At 46.6% G+C, this 21,059-nt stretch overlaps 1 protein-coding gene across 6 annotated transcripts in view; it reads left to right on the top strand.

The window, feature by feature from the left end:
* Positions 1-17,037, top strand: part of DDHD1 (DDHD domain containing 1) — a 466,403-nt gene extending 449,366 nt beyond the window's left edge. For 4 of the 6 annotated variants that reach the window (XM_078659828.1, XM_078659830.1, XM_078659831.1 and 1 more), the window contains 2 exons: positions 11,629-11,823; positions 16,104-17,037. In XM_078659828.1, the coding sequence (XP_078515954.1) occupies positions 11,629-11,823; positions 16,104-16,285 (377 nt within the window). In that variant the 3' untranslated portion in view covers positions 16,286-17,037. The remainder of the gene's footprint in view (positions 1-11,628; positions 11,824-16,103) is intronic. The other 2 variants (XM_078659833.1, XM_078659832.1) reach the window with 2 other exon arrangements.
* The last annotated feature ends 4,022 nt before the right edge of the window (positions 17,038-21,059 follow it).

The following is a 21,059-nucleotide window of genomic DNA, read 5'->3' on the forward strand; positions in this document are numbered from 1 at the left end:
CTTTTCATGGAGCAGGTGGCTGGATGTGGCTATGGTTGCATACATTTCATGCAGAAGGTGGCTGGATGTAGCTATGGTTGCCTACATTTCAATTTTTTTGTCAAATCTGTGTATTGGCATTTGTGTTATTGAGCATACAATAAGTACAACATTTGCATCACATCTGAACTGATATATCAAACAATTGTTCATAGGCGAAGTAACATGTCGTGCAGACGCTGCAGCTGTTCATAGAGGTGTCACAAGATGTGTGTTAACGAGTGTGCTCCTGAATGCGTCTGCAACATATGGGAGACCGGACTCCCCAGCCCTGTGTACAGAGATGATATTCCTATAACAACCGTACGGAATCAAATCAAATCAAAACAAACAAACAGCGGCATGAGCACATATATAGCTTGCGTGTTGACCCCCTCCCGAACCCTGGCCCCCCCCCCCACTGGCCCCCCCCTGCGTGCACGCGCCTCCAGTCTCATCCATTCCTGTGTTATGGAGCTGTGCATCGCACCATACAAGCGGTGCAACTGCGAGCCAGGCGTACTACCCACGGTGCACCCCCCTCGTCCGGTGTGCCTATCTAGTCCTCTGCTACCCCTGCGCTCGCAGATCTATCTACTGGTTGTAGGGCATTAAGCATGTGCTCCCAATGCTCCGCAATGGGTTCCTTGCGAAGCCCCACGTCTCCTCCCGTCTTATGGCAGTCCATTCCGCCCGGGCCCATGCCTGTAGGGACAGGGTCCACGCCTGTACGCCGGGTGGGTCACGTGCCTTCCACCTCTTCGTGAGGAGGCGTGTCGCCACCACCATCCCCTGATCCAGGAAGCGGGACGACACCTTATCTGTGGACGGTCTCTTGAAATAGTGTAAAAGGTATTCAGGCCAGTTACAGGGGATGATTTGCCCGGTACAGTGCCTGAGCAGCTCGCTAATGTCTCCCCATTAAGTGCCCAGCCCTGGACAGTTCCACAAGAGGTGGAGAAGATCCGCATCCGTGTCGGCGCATCTGGGGCAGGACGCGTCAGACCTGTGGAAGTATTTGTTTATTAGGTATGGGATGAGATGGGCCCTGTGAACAATTTAGAGTTGGATTTGGTGAAAGCACCGGTTTCTGGGGATGCGCACAGGGCTCTTAAGGATTTTCTCCCATTCCCTATCGTCAAGTGCTCGCCCCAGGTCTCGCTCCCATTTGCCTCGTAGTGGGGCTAAATCCAGTTCCGTGTTTGTCCTCAAGGACGCAGCAAACCATCTAATTAGGCGCCGGCCCCTACCCATAACGTGGAGGTATTGCATGGTCAGGTGCTGCTTAGGCTCCACCGTTACATCCCCCCACCTAGCCGTCATGTGTGCTATAAGGGAGCGATGCAAGAGGAACCCCCCAGGGGGAAGCCCGTCCTCAGTAACCAGTGACGCATAAGGTATCGGTGTTCCATCCCTGTATAAGTCACCCAGCGTCTGGATATCCGCCTCGTGCCATTGCTCCAGCAGGTGGCGTGTGAGGACCCCTCCACCCCCCGGCAAGCCATCCAAAGGCACCGCAGGTGCATAGGGGAGCACCCCCGCGTGAGAAACATCGCTCTACGGAAGCATTTGTATGCCACCGCCAGCAGTAGCGGGGCGGGTCGCGCTGTCCCTGCTAGTGGTAGGAAAAGCGTGATGACCCGCTCCAGAGTGTATGGAGGCTTGCTCGTGGCGGTGTCCTCCCTCCCCCTGTCTGCTAGCCAGCGGGCAACCCATTGGAGCTGCGCAGCCAGATAGTAGTGCTCGAAACAGGGGGCGGCTAGTCTGCCTCTGTCCGTTGGCAGGAACAGTTTCCTAAGCGCCAGCCGGTGCCGAGACGTGCCCCATATGAAATCGCGCAGGATCGTGTTAATCTTGGAGAAAAAGGAAGTCAGTATAAATAAGGGCAGATTGTCAAAATAGTACAAAAGGCGGGGGAGCATGACCATTTTGGCAAGGGCCACCCTGCCTTTGGGGGTTAGCGGGAGTGTGGACCAGAAGCAGACCTGGGACCTGAGCGCTGCCTCCGCTCGCCCCAGGTTCCCATCGAAGAGGTCGGCCGGCTGACGGTAGATCTGGATCCCCAGGTATTTAAAGGTGTCTGCGTTCCATTGGACTCTGGTGCCATGACGGCAGTAGGCGGGATCGTCTACCTCGCTGCTGAATGCTAGAGGCAGGATTTGCCCGCGTTCACCCGGAGCCCCGAGATCGTTGCGAAGCGACTCAGTAAGTGGGCCAGGTGCTCCAGTATGCGTCCCACATCCCTGACGAACACCAACAGGTCGTCCGCGTATAGGGAGACCTGATAAGTGGCGTCGCCGAGGGGGATGCCATCACCCAAGGTGTGTCTCATGGCCGCGGCTAGGGGTTCCATGGCCAGAGCAAAGAGCAGTGGCGATAGAGGGCACCCCTGCCGGGTGCCCCTGCCCACTGCCACCGAGACATAGGGCCCCAGTCTCATGTGGACCACAGGATTGCGATATAAGAGGTTAACCATCTGCAGAAAGTCCACGTCCAGCTTGTATCTCTCCAGCACTGACGACAGATAACCCAACTCCAGACAGTCAAAGGCCTTCTCCAGGTCTAGCACCAGGCATCCTGCTCTAGGCCATTCCCGCGTCGCCTCAGCTGCCACCCTAAAATATCTCCACTGGTGCCAGGCGCTCTGCAAGAATGTGCCGCTGCTGAAACATGTAAACAATAACTAACAGTGTAACAGAGTGGGCGAGTTCCCAACGGGGCATACGTCCAAACCAGAAATGGAGCTACTACGTAGTGAAGTGTTGTCGCAGCGCAATGTGTACGCGGTGGAGCAGGTAACCAACAATCGAGCCAAGTTATACCCCTATCGAAGGCCCTTAGACAGCTTAGAGGTGCCTGAGTAATGCTAAGATGAAAAGCGCGCTGAGCCAATGTTAGCTACCCATAGGGGGACACTGCCCGCGCCGGGCACCTAGCGCCTCCCAAATGCGGATCTGGGAGTGCTTCTGCATATTCTAGGCTGTACATGTGCTATAGGCAGCGCCTGCAGAGGTGACTAATGACGCATTCTGGCAGCGCACTTCGCAGCAGTTTGACAAAGGATATAAGGAACAGAGCATTTAGGAACAGAGTCTGCAGGCTAGCCACCATAGTTCATCATCCAGTCACATAATGTGGTCAGCTGTCTGGGGCGTCACCACGGGCAGGCCCGCATCCTCTGACAGCACAGTGGAAGGGGAGGATGAACCCCTCATGTCCAAGTCACTCTGCGGTCGAGAGTCCGAGCAGGCAGCACTGTTCACCACTCCCAATGTCGCAAGTGCCTCCTGCCGCATTCTCCGGGCTGGGCGCGACCTGTCCAAGACCTGCGCTCCAGCGAGCCTTACTCTTCCTCCGCCTCCTGGATCGTTGCTCCTGCCACCCGGCCTCTTCTGATTATTTACAACAAGGGGTGGTGAGGGACAGAGTTTCTGAATTAAGCAGAATACTCTCACCCAGTCAAGAGATCAGGGCTAGATCCAACACCGTTTTTTAGCTCATTGCACCATCCCAGTTTCAGAACCTGGCTGTATGCAAATTAGTCTGTTCCTGTCCCAGTGCATGATGGGAACAGGGCAAACCAAACTACAAAAGCCAATTCTTACACTGGGAAGGAAACAAGCTTCCGGGGACCGGTTTCTGGCATTACAGCCGTCTTCGGCCCGGCTTGCTTGAATCCTGATGGTGCAATGAGCAAGGGACTCATGTCTGAGTATACCCTTCCACGCTTAGGGTGGACAAAATTATTTACAACAAGGGGTGGTGAGGGACAGAGTCTCTGAATTAAGCAGAATACTCTCACCCAGTCAAGAGATCAGGGCTAGATCCAACACCGTTTTTTAGCTCATTGCACCATCCCAGTTTCAGAACCTGGCTGTATGCAAATTAGTCTGTTCCTGTCCCAGTGCATGATGGGAACAGGGCAAACCAAACTACAAAAGCCAATTCTTACACTGGGAAGGAAACAAGCTTCCGGGGACCGGTTTCTGGCATTACAGCCGTCTTCGGCCCGGCTTGCTTGAATCCTGATGGTGCAATGAGCAAGGGACTCATGTCTGAGTATACCCTTCCACGCTTAGGGTGGACAAAATTATTTACAACAAGGGGTGGTGAGGGACAGAGTCTCTGAATTAAGCAGAATACTCTCACCCAGTCAAGAGATCAGGGCTAGATCCAACACCGTTTTTTAGCTCATTGCACCATCCCAGTTTCAGAACCTGGCTGTATGCAAATTAGTCTGTTCCTGTCCCAGTGCATGATGGGAACAGGGCAAACCAAACTACAAAAGCCAATTCTTACACTGGGAAGGAAACAAGCTTCCGGGGACCGGTTTCTGGCATTACAGCCGTCTTCGACCCGGCCTCTTCTGGGCTGGGGTCTCGTTCCCGGCCACTGCCCTGTCTCCCCAGCCAGTCCCAAACCTCCGACGGGTTGTCGAAGAAGCGGGTGCCTTCCTTGGTGACTATCCGAAGGCGAGAGGGAAACAGCAGAGTAAGGTAGCTCCAGTTCTTGCAACTGTCTCTTGAAGGCCATGTATGTGCTCCTCCTTCTCTGCACCGCTGCCGTATAGTCTGGGAAAAACATCACTCGACTATTACCCACTTTGATGTCACCCAGCTTCCTAGTTTCGCGAAGTACCACATCGCGGTCTCGGTAGTTGAGGAATTTGAACAGAAACGGGCGGGGCCGAGCCCCTGGTCGCTGGGCCTGTGCCGGCACTCAGTGTGCTCTTTCCACCGCAAAGTGTGAGGACAGCGCCCTAGGCGGCAAGAGTGTCTGCAACCAGGCCTCCGCGTACTGCTCTGGGTCCGTCCCTTCCTCTCCCTCCGGCACCCAGACCACCCGGACGTTGCTGCGCCGAGAGCTCCCTTCCGCGTCTTCCACACGGTCCTCCAGTGCGTGGACCCTGTCAATTAAGTCCTGTAGGGCCGAGGTGTGGCTTTGCACCACCGGTTGTAGCTCCTGGACCGACTGGCGCTGCGTGGCGACTGATTCCGTCAGTTTACGATGGTACGCGTGCAGTAGCGTGAAGTCGGAGGTGACTTTGTCGATCCGGGCTTCTAAGGATGTTTTGGTTTGCTCCAGAGTGGTTCCGATGCGTTCCACAGCCGCCAGAACAGAGTCCATCTTGGCTGCCAGGGCTGCTGCAGGCTCCATGTCATCCCGTCTGCGTTTCTGCATGGGGCCAGGGTCGCCTGTCTCCTGCTGCTTCAGCTTGGATTTGTCCCTTAGCCTGCCCATCACCAACTGCTGTGCTGTTGGCATCAACGCGCAGTGTCCGGCTGCCAGTGCTGAGTGGACGGGCACCTCCCCAACTCGATCGGTGCTGCGACAGGTCCTGGAGAGAGGCGGATTTTCATTGCCAGGGGCTCTTCAAAAGTCCCAGGGGTGGGTTGGCGCCCAGCCCGGCCCCAACTTCCTTGTGCGCTTGCCTCCACTGGTGTAAGCAGCCTCCGGTAGTGCCTCGTACCTATGGGCACAGCAGCTTTGGCATTTCAGAAGGATGAGTCTGATGCACCCAACACGGCCTCTGGGCAGCAGCGTCCAGGCGCAACGCTCGAGTTGCCCCTAAGGCAGAGTCTGCTCGTTGTGGCACAGTTCAAAATGGCGCCTGAAGCAAAAATGGTGCGCCTCCGCCAGGCTGTGCTCCCTGTTAAGGTTTGCCGCGATGACGACGCCACTCGGCCATTGCCGTCAGACTCATGTGCCCAGTGTCCGCAGCCCGTCCGGCTCCATGCAATGGCACTCCGCGTCAGTGGTCTTAAACCCCGCAGGATGGAGCTAGAATATGGCGGCCCCAGGCCTCGTGCGTGGCCCTCCCACAGGCAGTCTTTCAATGCTGGCAGCACCCACAGGGCAGCCCCCCTCGGTAAGGGTCCAGCGCCCAGTGCCAGGGCCTCCACTCAGTGGGCTCACGCTGTCTCCCCCAATTTGCAGCAACTCTGTAGTCCGCCTCCCGGGTCGCGTCGCGGGGGGTCCCCCGCGCTCCGCCAATGTCTGCCCAGGTAGTCAGCGGGTCCCCCTAGTCTCGTGCCAGTGCCGGGTGGCAGGTGTCTCGGGGCAGCCCCCCCACCTGGCTCCTCACTGTCTTTCTTTACGAGCGACAGCCGCTTCTCGCACTCCGGCCCCTCAGCTCCCCCAGTGAGGCAGCAGCCCGGGGGAGTGCGCAAGGAGTCTGTCACACCGGGCCCTGAGGCTGCGGAGTTCACCGCGTCAGGCCTCCGTGTCTCTCCGTCCGTTGCTGCAGGCGCTCCGGGTTCTGCCGCCCCCAGTCCTCGCCTTCTCTTCGTCCGCAGGCGGGAGGCCCCGTTCGAACCTCCCGGGTGCCGCCGGCCACTCACCAGTGTCCCCGGGGCCCGCAGCGGCTCACCTCACATGCCGCCAGTCACAAGGTCCTTCCTTCCACCGGCAGGTAGTACTCTTGCCGCAGTCCCCTCGGGGGAGTTTTCGCGCCTCTGCCCTCTGGGCCGCGTCACCACCGCTCCGTCACGGTTGCGTTGCCTCTGCAGCCTCAATTTGGGAGTCGCTGCCCCACGATGGCTCCTCAGTGCTTCCCTTCACCGGCTCCGCTCAGCAGGGACACAGGCGAGCACCTCCATAGGATAAATGCAGGAGATTAGGGGCCCCCTGGACGGAGCTCTAAGAAGTCGCGTTCACCATGTTTGCCGGCTGGCCACGCCCCCGTTGCATACATTTCATGCAGTAGGTGGCTGGATGTGGCTATGTTTTCATACATTTCATGCAGTAGGTGGCTGCTATGTGGCTATGGTTGCATGCATTTCACACAGTAGGTGGCTGGATATGGCTGTGGTTGCATACATTTCACGCAGTAGGTGGCTGGATGTGGCTGTGGTTGCATACATTTCACGCATTAGGTGGTTGGATGTTGCTACGGCTGCACACATTTCATACTGCGGGTGGTTGAATGTGGCTATGGTTGCATGCATTTCACGCAGTAGGTAGCTGGATGTGGCTATGGTTGCATACATTTCATGCAGAAGGTAGCTGGATGTGGCTATGGTTGCATGCATTTCACGCAGAAGGTAGCTGGATGTGGCTATGGTTGCATACATTTCAAGCAGTAGGTGGTTGGATGTGGCTCTGTTTGTATACATTTAACGGAGCAGGTGACTGGATGTGGCTGTGGTTGCATACATTTCATGCAGTAGGTAGCTGGATGTGGCTATGTTTGCATAGATTTCACGCAGCTGGTGTCTGGATGTGGCTATGGCTGCATATATCTCACGCAAAACACACAAGATGATGGACGGAATGTTGCACAATGGCAAAACATTCACCCCTAGTCACAGATCTGGGTTTAATCCATCGTTATTTTGCTCACCAGCCACCCCAGTTCAGACATGGCCATATGCAAATCAGTCTTGACCCTGTGCCTCATGGGAACAGTCCAGCCCGAACTGCCAAGCCATGTCTTTTCTAGACCGGAATCAAGCATCCTAGGACCGGTTTCTGGCTATCCGCCGTCTTCAGCCAGGATAGCTTGATTCCAGTGGCGTAGTGAGCACGGGACGCACGTCTGGGCATACACTTCCCACATAGGGTGAACAGCAAAACACACAAGATGATGGACGGAATGTTGCACAATGGCAAAACATTCACCCCCAGTCACAGATCTGGGTTTAATCCATCGTTATTTTGCTCACCAAGCCACCCCAGTTCAGACATGGCCATATGCCAGACGTGGGTCCCGTGCTCACTACGCCACTGGAGTCAAGCTATCCTGGCTGAAGACGGCTGATAGCCAGAAACCGGTCCCTGAATGCTTGATTCCGGTCCAGGGAAGACATGGCTTGGCAGTTCGGGGTGGACTGTTCCCATGAGGCACAAGGTCAAGACTGATTTGCATATGGCCATGTCTGAACTGGGGTGGTGTGGTGAGCAAAATAACAATGGATTAAATAAACGCAGATCTTTGACTGGGGGTGAATGTTTTGCCATTGTGCAACATTCCGTCCATCAATTGTTTTTACATTTCAAGCAGCTGGTGGCTGGATGTGGCTATGGTTGAATACATTTCATGCAGCTGGTGGTTGGATGTGGCTATGGTTGCATAAATTTCTTGCAGCTGGTGGCTGGAAGTGGCTATGTTTGCATACATTTCACGCAGTAGGTGGCTGGATGTGGCTATGGTATGGTTGCATACATTTCACGGGATGTATGACGTTACAACGCATACTTTTACCACGCCTACCATTACCACGCAATTTTTACAGCGCAGGATCCATTACAACGAAGTACCATTACCACGCATGTATTTACAACGCATATACCTTTACAACGCATACAAATACAACGTAAGTATATAATATTTTTTTTAATTTAATTTAATTAAAATTAATATAATGTAATTTAATTTAATTTAATTAATTTAATGTAATTTAATGTAATCAATTTAATTTAATTTAATTTAAATGTAATTATATTTAATTTTTACCACCCTGTACCCTTTTACCCAAAAACCCAAAACTGACCCTAAACCCTAAAAATACCCCTTTACCCAAAAACTGAAAACTGACCCTGAACCCTAAAAATACCCCTTTACCCAAAAACCCAAAACTGACCCTGAACCCTAAAAATACCCCTTTACCAAAAAACCCAAATAATATTTTTAATAAAATAATATACTTACCAATACTTACGTTGTAATGGTATGCGTTGTAAAAGTACCTGCGTTTTAAATACATGCGTGGTAATGGTATGCGTTGTAATGGATCCTGCGTTGTAAAAAATGCGTGGTAATGGTAGGTCGTGGTAAAAGTTGCGTTGTAAAGGTTGTATACCCATTTCACGCAGCTGGTGGCTGGATGTGGCTATGTTTGCATACATTTCATGCAGTAGGTGGCTGGATGTGGCTATGGTTGCATACATTTCACGCAGTAGGTGTTTGGATGTGGCTACGGTTGCACGCATTTCATACAGCGGGTGGTTGAATGTGGCTATGGCCTCTGCCTTTTCCTCTGACATTTATTCCACGTCGCTAACAGCAGGAACAAATATACCCTTCCGCTGAAGTAAACTTAGCCTGGCGACAGTAACTGGAACCCAAAATGTAAAGGTTAACAGATTTTTAAAAATACAAGTCAGAGACTGGGTATATGCGCCTTCTATCCAAATCTGTGTACTTCTTGTCGAAATCCCGACATGCACAGTCAGGTCTCTTCATTCTGATGGCATGAAATGAGTGACAGTGAATCAGGTACCAGCATGATAGGTCATTGCGGCTCTTTCATAACTCCGATAGAGGTTAGCGCTCTAAAAAAAAGCATTACAAATGCAATAGGTCGTGCCTTTGATTAAGTTAAATGCAAAAACAACAAGTGATGGACTGAATGTGGATCAATGTCACACACTCCCCCAGTCAAAAGATCTGGGCCCAAATCCATCGTTTTTTTGCACTCCACACCACCCTGGGTTAGACAATGGCGATATGCAAATCAGCTCTGACCCTGTTGCCCCATGGGAACAGTCCAGTCCGAACTACAAAAGCCATGTCCTTCCCAGAACAGAATCAAGCATCCGAGGACCGGACCGGTTTCGAGGTAACACCTCTCTTCAGCCCGGCTAGCTTGACTCCAAGTGGTGTGGAGTGCCTGGGACCCACGTCTGGGCATCCCCAGCGCACTTAGGGCGGCAATTGCAAAAACAACAAGTGATGGACTGAATGTGGATCAATGTCACACACTCCCCCAGTCAAAAGATCTGGGCCCAAATCCATCGTTTTTTTGCACTCCACACCACCCTGGGTTAGACAATGGCGATATGCAAATCAGCTCTGACCCTGTTGCCCCATGGGAACAGTCCAGTCCGAACTACAAAAGCCATGTCCTTCCCAGAACAGAATCAAGCATCCGAGGACCGGACCGGTTTCGAGGTAACACCTCTCTTCAGCCCGGCTAGCTTGACTCCAAGTGGTGTGGAGTGCCTGGGACCCACGTCTGGGCATCCCCAGCGCACTTAGGGCGGCAATTGCAAAAACAACAAGTGATGGACTGAATGTGGATCAATGTCACACACTCCCCCAGTCAAAAGATCTGGGCCCAAATCCATCGTTTTTTTGCACTCCACACCACCCTGGGTTGATTAAGTTTAAGCCATTTGCTTTGCTATACAATACCATTAGCAAAGCAAATGGCTTTAACTTAATAAAAGGCGAGACCTATTGCATTTTCAATGCTTGTATTTTATTTTATTTTTTTTTTTTTGGGCAGAGTTTTATATAGCGCGAACTAGACCCGAACCGAATCAGGTATCAGAGCGCTTTACATATTTTTCCAGTTACGTTACATTTTTACGTTTTCCAGTTACTTTCATTTTAGGCACTTTCATTTTGTATTTAAGTGGCTTCACAGTAAAAGTAGAATTTTTATTAGAAAAATAATTCATGAATGTTAACAGGCATGCAGCCATAGAATCTGAGCAGGAATTTGTAAATAAGATATATGTTAAGTGAATTGATATGATTTATTTACAGGGGTGTGAAATTTCAAAACTTATCTACGTGCCCAAGAGATGAGATGCTTTAGAAATCTACCTTCCTGAAAAACGATAGTTTCTCTTATGCCACGCAGTGAATTGACAAATTATGGCAGGGTTCTCCTTACATCAGAGTTTTGATGAAGCCTCTCCAATCAAGCTGTGAGACTCATACTATATTAAGGTTGAGATTGTACCACGGCTCTGATTTTGCCACCTCTGAGCAAATAAACGTAAAGGTGCTGGAAGCAAGCAAGAAGTGCTAGTTTCAGGCATGGAATGCCTTGTGAGTCTGTGCACTCCCTCACACTTGCATGTTTAACGTTATCCACCAACTCCTCACCAATCTTTTTCTACATTGGAAAAGGTTGGAAATTTACTCCAAACTAGGGTAGTAGTAAATGGTTTTCCAGAGTGGGGAAAAAAGGGAGGCGGGTAAATAATGTGAATTTGCAGGTCAGCGATTTTCGCATGGTCAAATGTATAATTTTGCGCTTTTGTGACATTCTTTCAGAATTGGGCCCCTAATTTATTTTCGTCAAACAAATTTTTACTAAATTATGCTCCAGGGAGTGAAATGGTATTTAAAGTTGCAGCAAACATTATTTTCAAGTTGCAATTTTTTTGTGTGTCTTTATTTTGAAAGCAAACAATTACCAGTCTTGCTTTCATGCTTCTGTATATAATCAGAACAGATATTCTAGTTGCATTATTAGTATCCTAAAATTGTTACATTTTGCAAGAATCTCACAAGTTTTTATTGTAGAATCACTGTCACTTAAAGCACTCACCCTAATAGTAAAGGCCTGCATTAATGAACTTAAGTAATTGGGCCTACTTGTCCAATGGACGATAAAAACATATAAACTAGTCTTTGACCCCCAATAATATGCCATGTGCATCTAGCGATGTGAATACCGCTTAAAAGCTTGCTTTGTGGTCTTTTCTGTCTGTCATTCAGTCATACTTGTTTACTTGTTGTTGTATTACTGTGATAAAAGTGAATTATGTTGTCTAGTCATGATCCGTTAGCCAGCTCCTTTCTCATTTGTTCACCTAACTGATGTTGTACATCTTTATTTGTGACAATTTGTTTTGTTTGTGTGTTAAATCTAGGTGCTGCTAGCATTGGAAAGGGTCTTGGAGGGATGTTGTTCTCGAGATTTGCACGTTCTAGTGCAGCTACTTTACAATCCTCAGAGACCACAAAAGACGGAACAGATGGAGAAGAGAAGAAGACTGTATTTTATCAATCTTCTACAGGGACACAGAGCTTTCCACACAGCAGTTCTGGCTTACTCGACTCCACATGTTAGTCATACAAAATTTCTATTAAATATAAAAATATGTTCTGTAGAGGATTCTTGAGTACATAATTATGGTTAAAAGGGGTTGTTACATTACCTGTTTCCTTGTTGTTCTTTTAACTTTTTATAACCATCACTGATCCGGCCCCGGATTTGATACTGACTGCTTCAGTGTTGGCCACCACTATGCCAATGCTTCTTGTATGCTTCAGCTTTGGTTTTTATCTGCAATTGCATTGTTATTTACAACACCTTAAACTTAGGCAAAAATGCAGTTCTTCAGCTTTTCATCTTTCTTGATTTAAACATGATCTGCTCAGATGCAAAACATGATTCCTTGTGATTTCATAGCAAAACAGAGTAACAATTCTGACAATCCATTTCATTATAACTGTTCAATTGAATTTTTCTGCATGAATGTAATTTTCTATGTGGTAGTCAGTTGGTAAAATGGCCTCATTTAATTGTGATTTACATGATCTTTCTGTTAAAGTGTAAATGTCATTGATCTTTAGAATGGTGTCATTTTTGTTTTTTTGTTCAACCTTTGCATGAATACTTTTTGCGTCACCCTCCTTCCCGTCCTAAGTCTTATCTCTGGGTAATATTTCACAGTTTTTTCTTAAACGACTGTTCAGCTGGATTATTCTCACCCCAAGTTTCATTCCATCTTTCCAGTGCTGTTCTCTTGTTTTCCCCACCCTTCCCTTTCTGCCTTGGTTTTTTTGGGGCAACATTTCTGAAACCTTCTATTTTTCTCGCATTTATAAAATTTGTTGATTTACCCCTCAATGCTACTCCTTTTTTGTTGCCAGGCCTTCCCATATCCTGACTCTTGTCTCTCGACTAATCCTATCCTGACTCTAGTCTGGACCCTTTCTATAGCCTGCTGCCTCTTAACCTTTGCCTTCTTGCCTCTTTTTTCTACTCGAATTTCCCCAAGGAGGTCTACATCTTCTTTCAACTTATTTCTTTGCTGATTGCATTATTTTCCACTAAACTGTATTTCTTTTCATTTGATTTTCCGCTACATTGGTTTCTTGGATTATGTAGATGTTATTTCGATTCTCAGAAATAGGTTTCCATTAATTCGTTTTTCTATAAATGTACTTATTACAGCAAAACCATACCACTGCTTGAGTTCAGTCGGTGTGCCAGAGCAGTTTGCTAGAGCATCTGCTGTAGTATAGTAAATTTCCTGAATTCAAGTTTACTGATACTGTCCTTGTGGTACCGGGGTAATTTAGAATATTACAAGTAAGAGAATGATTTGGGGGGTTAATACCAATACTAAATGAAGGACAAGTGTCAAAAGGCTGGCAATCATGCTGCCAAATCCTGCAGTTTCTCTCCCCTCCTTTTACTTCAATCACCTTGTATGCTGTCTTTGACAGGTGCTCTTCCTGTAAATTGAAGATATCAAAAGGGCACTGGTATGTGATCTGTCTGACCGTCTGTGCGCCTTTAACAGTTCTAAGATCTATACATGAGATGTTCATGTAAGGGACTTGGAAGGGGGGTGTTGCCTCAGAGCCAGGAAAGGAAATCTACTGGAGAATTATCGAAAAGCTTGCACTGAATGCTTTATTCAGGAAAGAGAAAAGGTCCAGTGTTTTCCTTCTCCACCTATGGGAGGTATAGACCTGCCATTCATGAATCTCAAAATTGTCTCCACTCAAGGTTGAAATTCAGGCATTCAGCATTGTATCATTCTCCAGTCTTGATGACAGAAGTTTTGAGGTGCTCATGTCTGACATCGAGGTCTTTGCACTTGCTCATAGTGCAACCTTTCAAGCCCTCAATGTCAAGGTGCCATTGCATTTACTAATGACCTGTATCCCATCAAAACATTCTTTAATTTTTTTGTGAATTATTGTGTTTTGAGAGAATGTGACAGTCAGCAAAATATTGACAAATACTCATTTTAAAACAAAAGTGCTTCCGTAGATACGTATTGAACTGAGTTCATTTATATCTCTGAATCGATATAGGTTGAGTACATTTTTGCATTTGTGTTTTACCCCGTCTAAGATGGGGGGAAAAATTGTAGCAATAAGGGCAATTTTCAGACTTTTCCATCAAAATATCCAAGTGATATTTAGGTGTGCATTAGAAAATTATCACAATTTAAATTGCAAATCCTCATTCGAAGAGGTACACTTTGTGGAAAGCTACAGCCTTAAAGTTCCATTCTTAGGAAAAGAAAATCCACAACTATGGCGGTCTCTCCACCATAATAAATTGATAAGTATTAAAGGGGCCATTTGGTGAATGATGCCATGTAGGTCTCAGCCCAAACAGACATTCTGGAATTCTTGGGGTAAAAGAGACAACGTTTTTTTTCTTAACTGGATAGCCCCTTTAAGATTGAGCCAGGGAACATGTTAGGGTGGGCAACCTGTGGTAGTAGGGGAGACCCAACAAATAAGTACAAAAATCACATGTATGTACAACACACATTTTCAGGGTAGTTAAGTAACTTGTATTTATTAAAGGATGTATTTCACTACAGGGAAAAAGAACAATTGATGGACAGAATGCTGCACAGTGTCAAGCATTCACCCCAGTACAGAGATCTGGGCCTAAATTAATCATTTTTTTGCTCCCCATCCCATTCCAGTTCAGACCCAGCCATATGCAAATCAGTCTTGACCCTGTTCCTCATGGGAACAGTGCAGTCCGAACTGCCAAGCCAGGTCGTCCCTGGACTGGAAACAAGCATTTTGGGACCCGTGTCGGAGCATCAACCAGGCTACCTTGACTCCAGTGGCACGGAGAGCACAGGACCCACGTCTGGGCAATACCCGGCCCACTCGGGGTGACAAATGCAAGAATATTAATTGATGGACATAATGCTGCACGTGGTCAAACATGCACCCCAGTACAGAAATCTGGGCCTAAATTCATCTTTTTTTTGCTCCCCACGCCATTCCAGTTCAGACCCAGCCATATGCAAATCAGTCTTGACCCTGTTCCCCATGGGAACAGTCCAGTCTGAACTGCCTGGCCAAGTCCTCCTTCTTGGACTGGAAACCAGCATCCTGGGACCGGTAACTGGGCATCGCCCCTCATCAGCTAGGCTAGCTTAACTCCAGGGGCATGGAGAGCACAGGACCCACGTCTGGGCATACTAGTCTCACTCGGGGTGATGAATGCAAAAAGAAAAATTGATGGACAGAATGCTGCACAATGATAAACATTCACCCCAGTATAGTGTCTGTGTATACCCAGACATGGGTCCCTTGCTCACTGTGCCACTGGATTCAAGCTAACCTGGCTGCTTAGGGCTGATGCCCCGAAACCAGTCACAGCATGTTTGTTTCTGGTCCAGGGAGGACCTGGCTTGGCAGTTCCTGCTGCACTGTTCCCTGAGGCACAGGATCAAGACTGATTTGAATATGGCTGGGTCTAAACTGGGGTGGCATGGTGAGCAAAAGACCAATGGATTTAACCCAGATCTATTGACTGGGGGTGATTGTTTGATTTGCTCTACCGTCCATCATCTGTGTGCTTTTTGCTTTCTCTATAGGAAAGCACTATCCTAGTGTAGAAAAATGCTAATGTTATGATGATTCTGATTTTCAACCTTGGGGAAAAATACACACAATTCTGTTTATGATTTGTAGTACTTCTGTAAGCCTACGAGTTGGATGCATTTCCAGAAATACTCCTCACATTCTTTTGTGAATCACATAAAAATTGTGTTTAAGTAATGCGTGTAGTCCATTAAGTACTGGCAGATATGGTCTAATCATTGACTTTAGGAAAAATGATTAAAACAAATTAAAATCCTCCATTGAACTATTGATTTTACATTTTTTCCTACTTGCCATTGCTTGATGGTACATTGGGTTATGTTCTAATTACTTTATTTAAAAATTATTCAGATCTGAAATCTGACATGGCTCACTTCTTGCGTGCTGTTATTTTGTTCTATATTCATCTTTTGTAATTTAAAATTTTATTTCACTTATGAATTCATGAATTAATTCAACATTGTACAACCCCAGTAATTTGAAGGATCTCTAGGCATTGCTAAATATAAACAAAATGTTTGAATTGGACTCAAACAGAGGAAAGGCATAATATGAAGTACAGACCTAATTGACGTGTCGGGCCACAAGGACTGACAACAATAAAGGCATTAACAGAGTCAGCCTAACCACTTTATTTAGCTGTATGGCAATTTATGACCCCAAAAAATGTGATCGTTTTCAACTGATTTTGATAACTGTTTGGGGTCTAGACATCATAATCTGATATACCTTTCTTTTTTTTCTCTAGTGGAGCTGGAGCACAGGATTGATTTTGAGCTACGAGAAGGTCTTGTGGAAAGCAGATACTGGTCAGCAGTGACGTCACACACTGCTTATTGGTCATCTATGGACATTGCACTTTTTCTTCTTACCTTCCTATATAAACAGGATTCTTTAGAGGATGAGGAACAGAATTCAGAAGAACTCTAAATTTCATATAAACAAACTTTTAAAACCCAAGTCTTGGCACTGAGGTTATTCTGTTAAAATGCTGTGTTTAAGACACAGGTGTCCTGTTTAGGTGCATGTTTGACTGTTACTTGGTTTAAAGACTGTAAAAAGAATTTGCACCAGAGCACCTCTAATTTTATTGCAAAATGTTTGGTAATAATTCGATCTAAAGTCATTGAATTCTGATGGTTCAACAGGGAAGTGCAAGCACTACTTATAGATGTTTTGGTGGAATATGTATGAAAGCGTTCTGATTTCTTATAGCTGTTTAGGTTGTTTATAATGTATGATTTAATCAGCTTTGAAAACAAATTACTTGGTAACAAATAAGTTGAAAACCTAAAACTGCTATTGTTTCCTTATTTAAAATGCAACCGTTCCTGTAGTGTAACCTCAATCAGAAGTAAATTTTCCAATAATTTGAGCGCATATTAACTATTTTGATCAGGTTGTACCAAAAAGGCAATGCACACGTTTCCAGGCTACTAATTTATGATTGTCTTTTAATTGTTTTTGTTTGATTTTAGGGTATAAACTAAATATGTATTCCCCCGCCCCTCCTTCCCTTTTTTTACTTTTTTTTGTTTTTTACTTTTTTGGGCATATTGTAGATTTATTTTCAAAGCAACTTTTTCAGAAATTCATATATATCTTTATACAAAACAGAGTATATGGATACTGTGGCACTTTTCAGTGAATTTTTCCATTAAAACCTATTTGTGGTTTCACAATTGTTGGTCTAAGATAATTTTTTATACATTGACATGATTTTCTCACTAACCTTTTCACCACTTTTGACTTGAAGATTATGGACCTGCATAATTAGAATTTGGTCATCCTTAAACCACAGTTTTTCTGAAATGCTGTGGTAAATAAGATTATGCATATTGCTACAAATCAAAACAAATCTATTTTGACTCCGAACAGTCAACCAATCTATCTCTCTTTCTCGAACCACGAAGCCAAAAAGATGAGTCACTTTGTAAATATCACTAGAGCCCTGAGATAGCAATTTAGGACCATATTACAAATTTTACTAGTTATGAATTGTGGGCGGCTGTCATTTTTATGAAATTCTTATTACACTAAGAACTGTGAAATATTTTCCATATTCATGGATCCCTGCGAAATATGGACCACTGCGTTTTTTGCAATGTGTGTATTTGTGTATGTATATAAGGGTATGTGTATGTATATATGGGTATGTGTATGTATTTATGGGTATGTGTATGTATATATGGATGTATGTATGTATATATATGTGTGCAAGGATATATGTGTGTATATATATATATATATATGTGTGTATATGTGTGTGTATATGTATAGATATAGATGTGTGTGTGTATATGTGTGATTTTAGCATTTGTGACTGTAGATACACATGCTCTGCTTACTATTAGTTTGACTGTTGGGCTTGAAGATTTGCAACTTATTTTTCTTTGAAGAGGTCTTGAGTCACTAGATCTGTTGGGACTTCTTCCTTAGTCCAAAATGCAGCACGGCAACAGCTCCACTACAGATGGTTTTCTTCTGACACTGGGTTTGGACCCTCGAGCACCAGCTCCATGATGGACACGTTCCGCACAAGATTCTTTGTAGCCAGACCTTTGGGCTCTTTCCCTTTGAGCAGGACACCGCACCGGTCTGCCAAACGATTTACAGGTCACACCTCAGGTCACATACTCATGCATTGTGACAGACAAGTATCAAAGTACTGTAACTGGGGACTCCCATTCGTCATGGAGAAGAAATGTGAGGAAAGGGTATGGAACGTATTTTAGTCCTTTAAATTCTGCCCAACCTGTATTGTCCAACTACCTCTGGTCCGCCAGGATGGCATTTGTATTCTCTGCCTGCTGCACCAGTATGACAAACCGCCTGCAGTGTCTGCTGTGCCTTTCAGTGCTAAAAACAACCTCCCAGTATACTACAGGTAGATGAGCTGGACACATCACAAAATGTGGTGGCAGTCATCACCTGAGGCACCTGACATCTTTGGACCCGAAGTCCTCCATGAGCTGAAGGAGGAGCAGGCAAGCCCACCGGCCATTTCAGCCACCAGGGGGCGAGAGCCTTCAGCTACCACTTTGAGAGTAGTGTGATATCAAGCAGCAAGATATTGAACATCCACCTCTCAAATCTTCAGGAACAAAAAATGACTACCAAGGACCCAATTGTGTAACGGGCACCAGCGGGCCAGTTGCTAACTAGCCCTAATAAGGGACCCTTAACTGAGAGAAATAAATGTTCCCACAGGAGTCAGGCATCAAGCCCTGAGACAAGCATCAAGAGGCACTGACCCCTGGGACTAGTGCTGACAGCAGGGTTGGCATGCCTTGTCGCACAATCCTCTATGCAAAGCAAGCCACTGCTCAAGGGCTTTGAGCCTTGCCAGCCATCCCTGCCTCCTCAATATTGAGCATTCACTTTCAAGCCAAAGTTGATGTTGAAAGCTTAGCCTCTGATGGGTTTGAAGCTGACACCAGGGTAAGGCACCATCCTCCACCTGCCCAAGTGCCTTGACTCCAGGCAGGAAAGTCTCTTTATATATCAAGCTACAGGTAAGATTCTCACCATGCCTCCAAATTCTACAAACTCACTTTCACATCTAAAAGAATCTAGCTTTTGATTAGGTGCTTTCCCAAGCCCACATCATTCCCTTCTCTCAAAATAGTTCGAAACAATGAAAAAAGTCCATCTCCGGTCCACAAGTACTCTACACCAGCTACATCTCCCCTTACACCTTTACAGTCTCCACCCCCACGAGTATGCGTACTACCTGCCAGATTCCAGCAGTCCTTATTATCTGCAGTAGCCATATTACAAGCCTTTTGCGTGTAGGGATGGGGATGGCCCATGGGAGGACTACAGTGTTTACTCTTGACAATCTAGAAAGAAACCTATCCTTGTAAAGTCTCTCTGCCTGATGACACCACTCCTTACTATCTGGTATTACAAAGATCCACCAAAAACCTCATCGTTAAAATGCATGTGGTGCAGGTCAAGAATAATTTCTTGGTGAAAACCCTATCCAAAACAGAGGACTGTGAAATAGCTCCCTATGCTGTGGGCATGTTTGTTGGCAAAAGCAGCAGCAGCAAGTATCCTCAATGCAAGGTCCCTCTACCAGTACATCCTGTTGGAACGGTTCCATAGGACCATCCTAGAGGATGTCATTCCACTGCTCTGCCAGGGTGACTTCACGTTTGTAATAGACCTGAAAGACCCCTCTTTTCCAAATGTGCATACATCCAGCTTGCCTGCGGTATCTCCACATTATGGTATGTGGACAACACATCCAGTTCAAGGTACTGCCCTTTGGAGCGATTATGGCCTCAAAGACCTTCACAAAGGGGTAGCTGCGCTTCTGTACAGGAACACCAGTCACATCTTTGCCTATCTAAACTGGCTGATAAAGACCTACAGCAAACAACAATGTCTGGCACACACTTGAACAGCAGTGTCCCTACTCTATGGACTGAGGTTCAACATGAATGCAATAAAATCCCTTTTCTAGCCCAAAATATTATACCCTTTCTAGGGTCTATTCTTAAAGCATACCCTAAACCAGTAGAAGGTGATGGCATTCCAAAGTCTGCTGCCTCTTTTTAAGTCAGGGCATCGTCTTACTCTAAGAACAGTAATGACGTTGCTGGGAATGATGGCAACCTTTATCTCCATAGTGCTGCATGCAAAGCTGCACCTGCTCCGAGAAAGCCTTGCAAGGGAATGGTCACAAGCGGAGCGTTGATGGATCGCCGCCCATGAAAATGCAGGACAGCCCATGGGCAATGCACTGTAGAGGTAGTGATCATGGGTATTTGCTTACTCTATTCCACCTCCTTCAGTCATTCTGTATGAGGTCAGGAAAATGAGGCAAGAATTCACAACTCATCCTACTGGCACCAACTTGGGACAGTCCACCTATATACCCCATGCTCCTGGAGCGGTTAATCAGTCCTCAAAAGAATCTGTCCACGAGGCCAGACCTCACTCAGCATCATGGTTTCCTCTGGCACCCAGTCAGCTCAGCCTAGCAGTCTGGTGTGCCTGAAGACCTATAATTTGGGCACCTCAAGCTCCTTGAGGGAGTGCAAGCTCATGCTCCATGTGGCACGCAGGTCCTCTACACATGCCTGTTATACAGCCAAATGGAAAAGGTTTGTCCATGACTGCATTGATAAAAACATAGACCCCTAATGGTCTCAGTTCAGGATATGATTTGCTACCTGCTCCACCTTCAAAAGACTGGATTAGCAGCAGTTGCAGTATAAGGGCAAAATAGGCGACAGTTGTCTCTCTTCAAAATTCCTGTAGTTAGAGTTTACATGGAGGTCCTTAAAAGTATTTTACTGATCTGCAGGGGGTGAAGAAACTTGAAAGTTGTAGGATAGAGGATCTGCTTCAAGTCCTCTCACACAGAAGTATATGGAACGGTTCCTGATTGAAATACACTCCCTTTAAAATTTGTCTGCGAAAAGTATGCTGAGAGGTTACCAACCTAGGAAACTGTGTAGATGACATCGAACACATGAAGGATTCTGGCTCAGAGGACGAGGAGATGCTCTGGCTCCCAGTCCAAGCCCTGAAGTAGTAACATGTTGAACTACAAATCAAGCAGGAGGACCTTGACAATTGTAGAAAACATAACATTCACATCAGAGGTATCCTTATAAATGCAGAAGGAGATGATATCCTGGGATTCACAAGCGACCACCTCCAAATAATCATAGGCGATCCGGCCCTTCCA

This window comes from Lissotriton helveticus, chromosome 9 (assembly GCF_964261635.1).
Source record: "Lissotriton helveticus chromosome 9, aLisHel1.1, whole genome shotgun sequence".
Taxonomy (NCBI): Eukaryota; Metazoa; Chordata; class Amphibia; order Caudata; family Salamandridae; genus Lissotriton; species Lissotriton helveticus.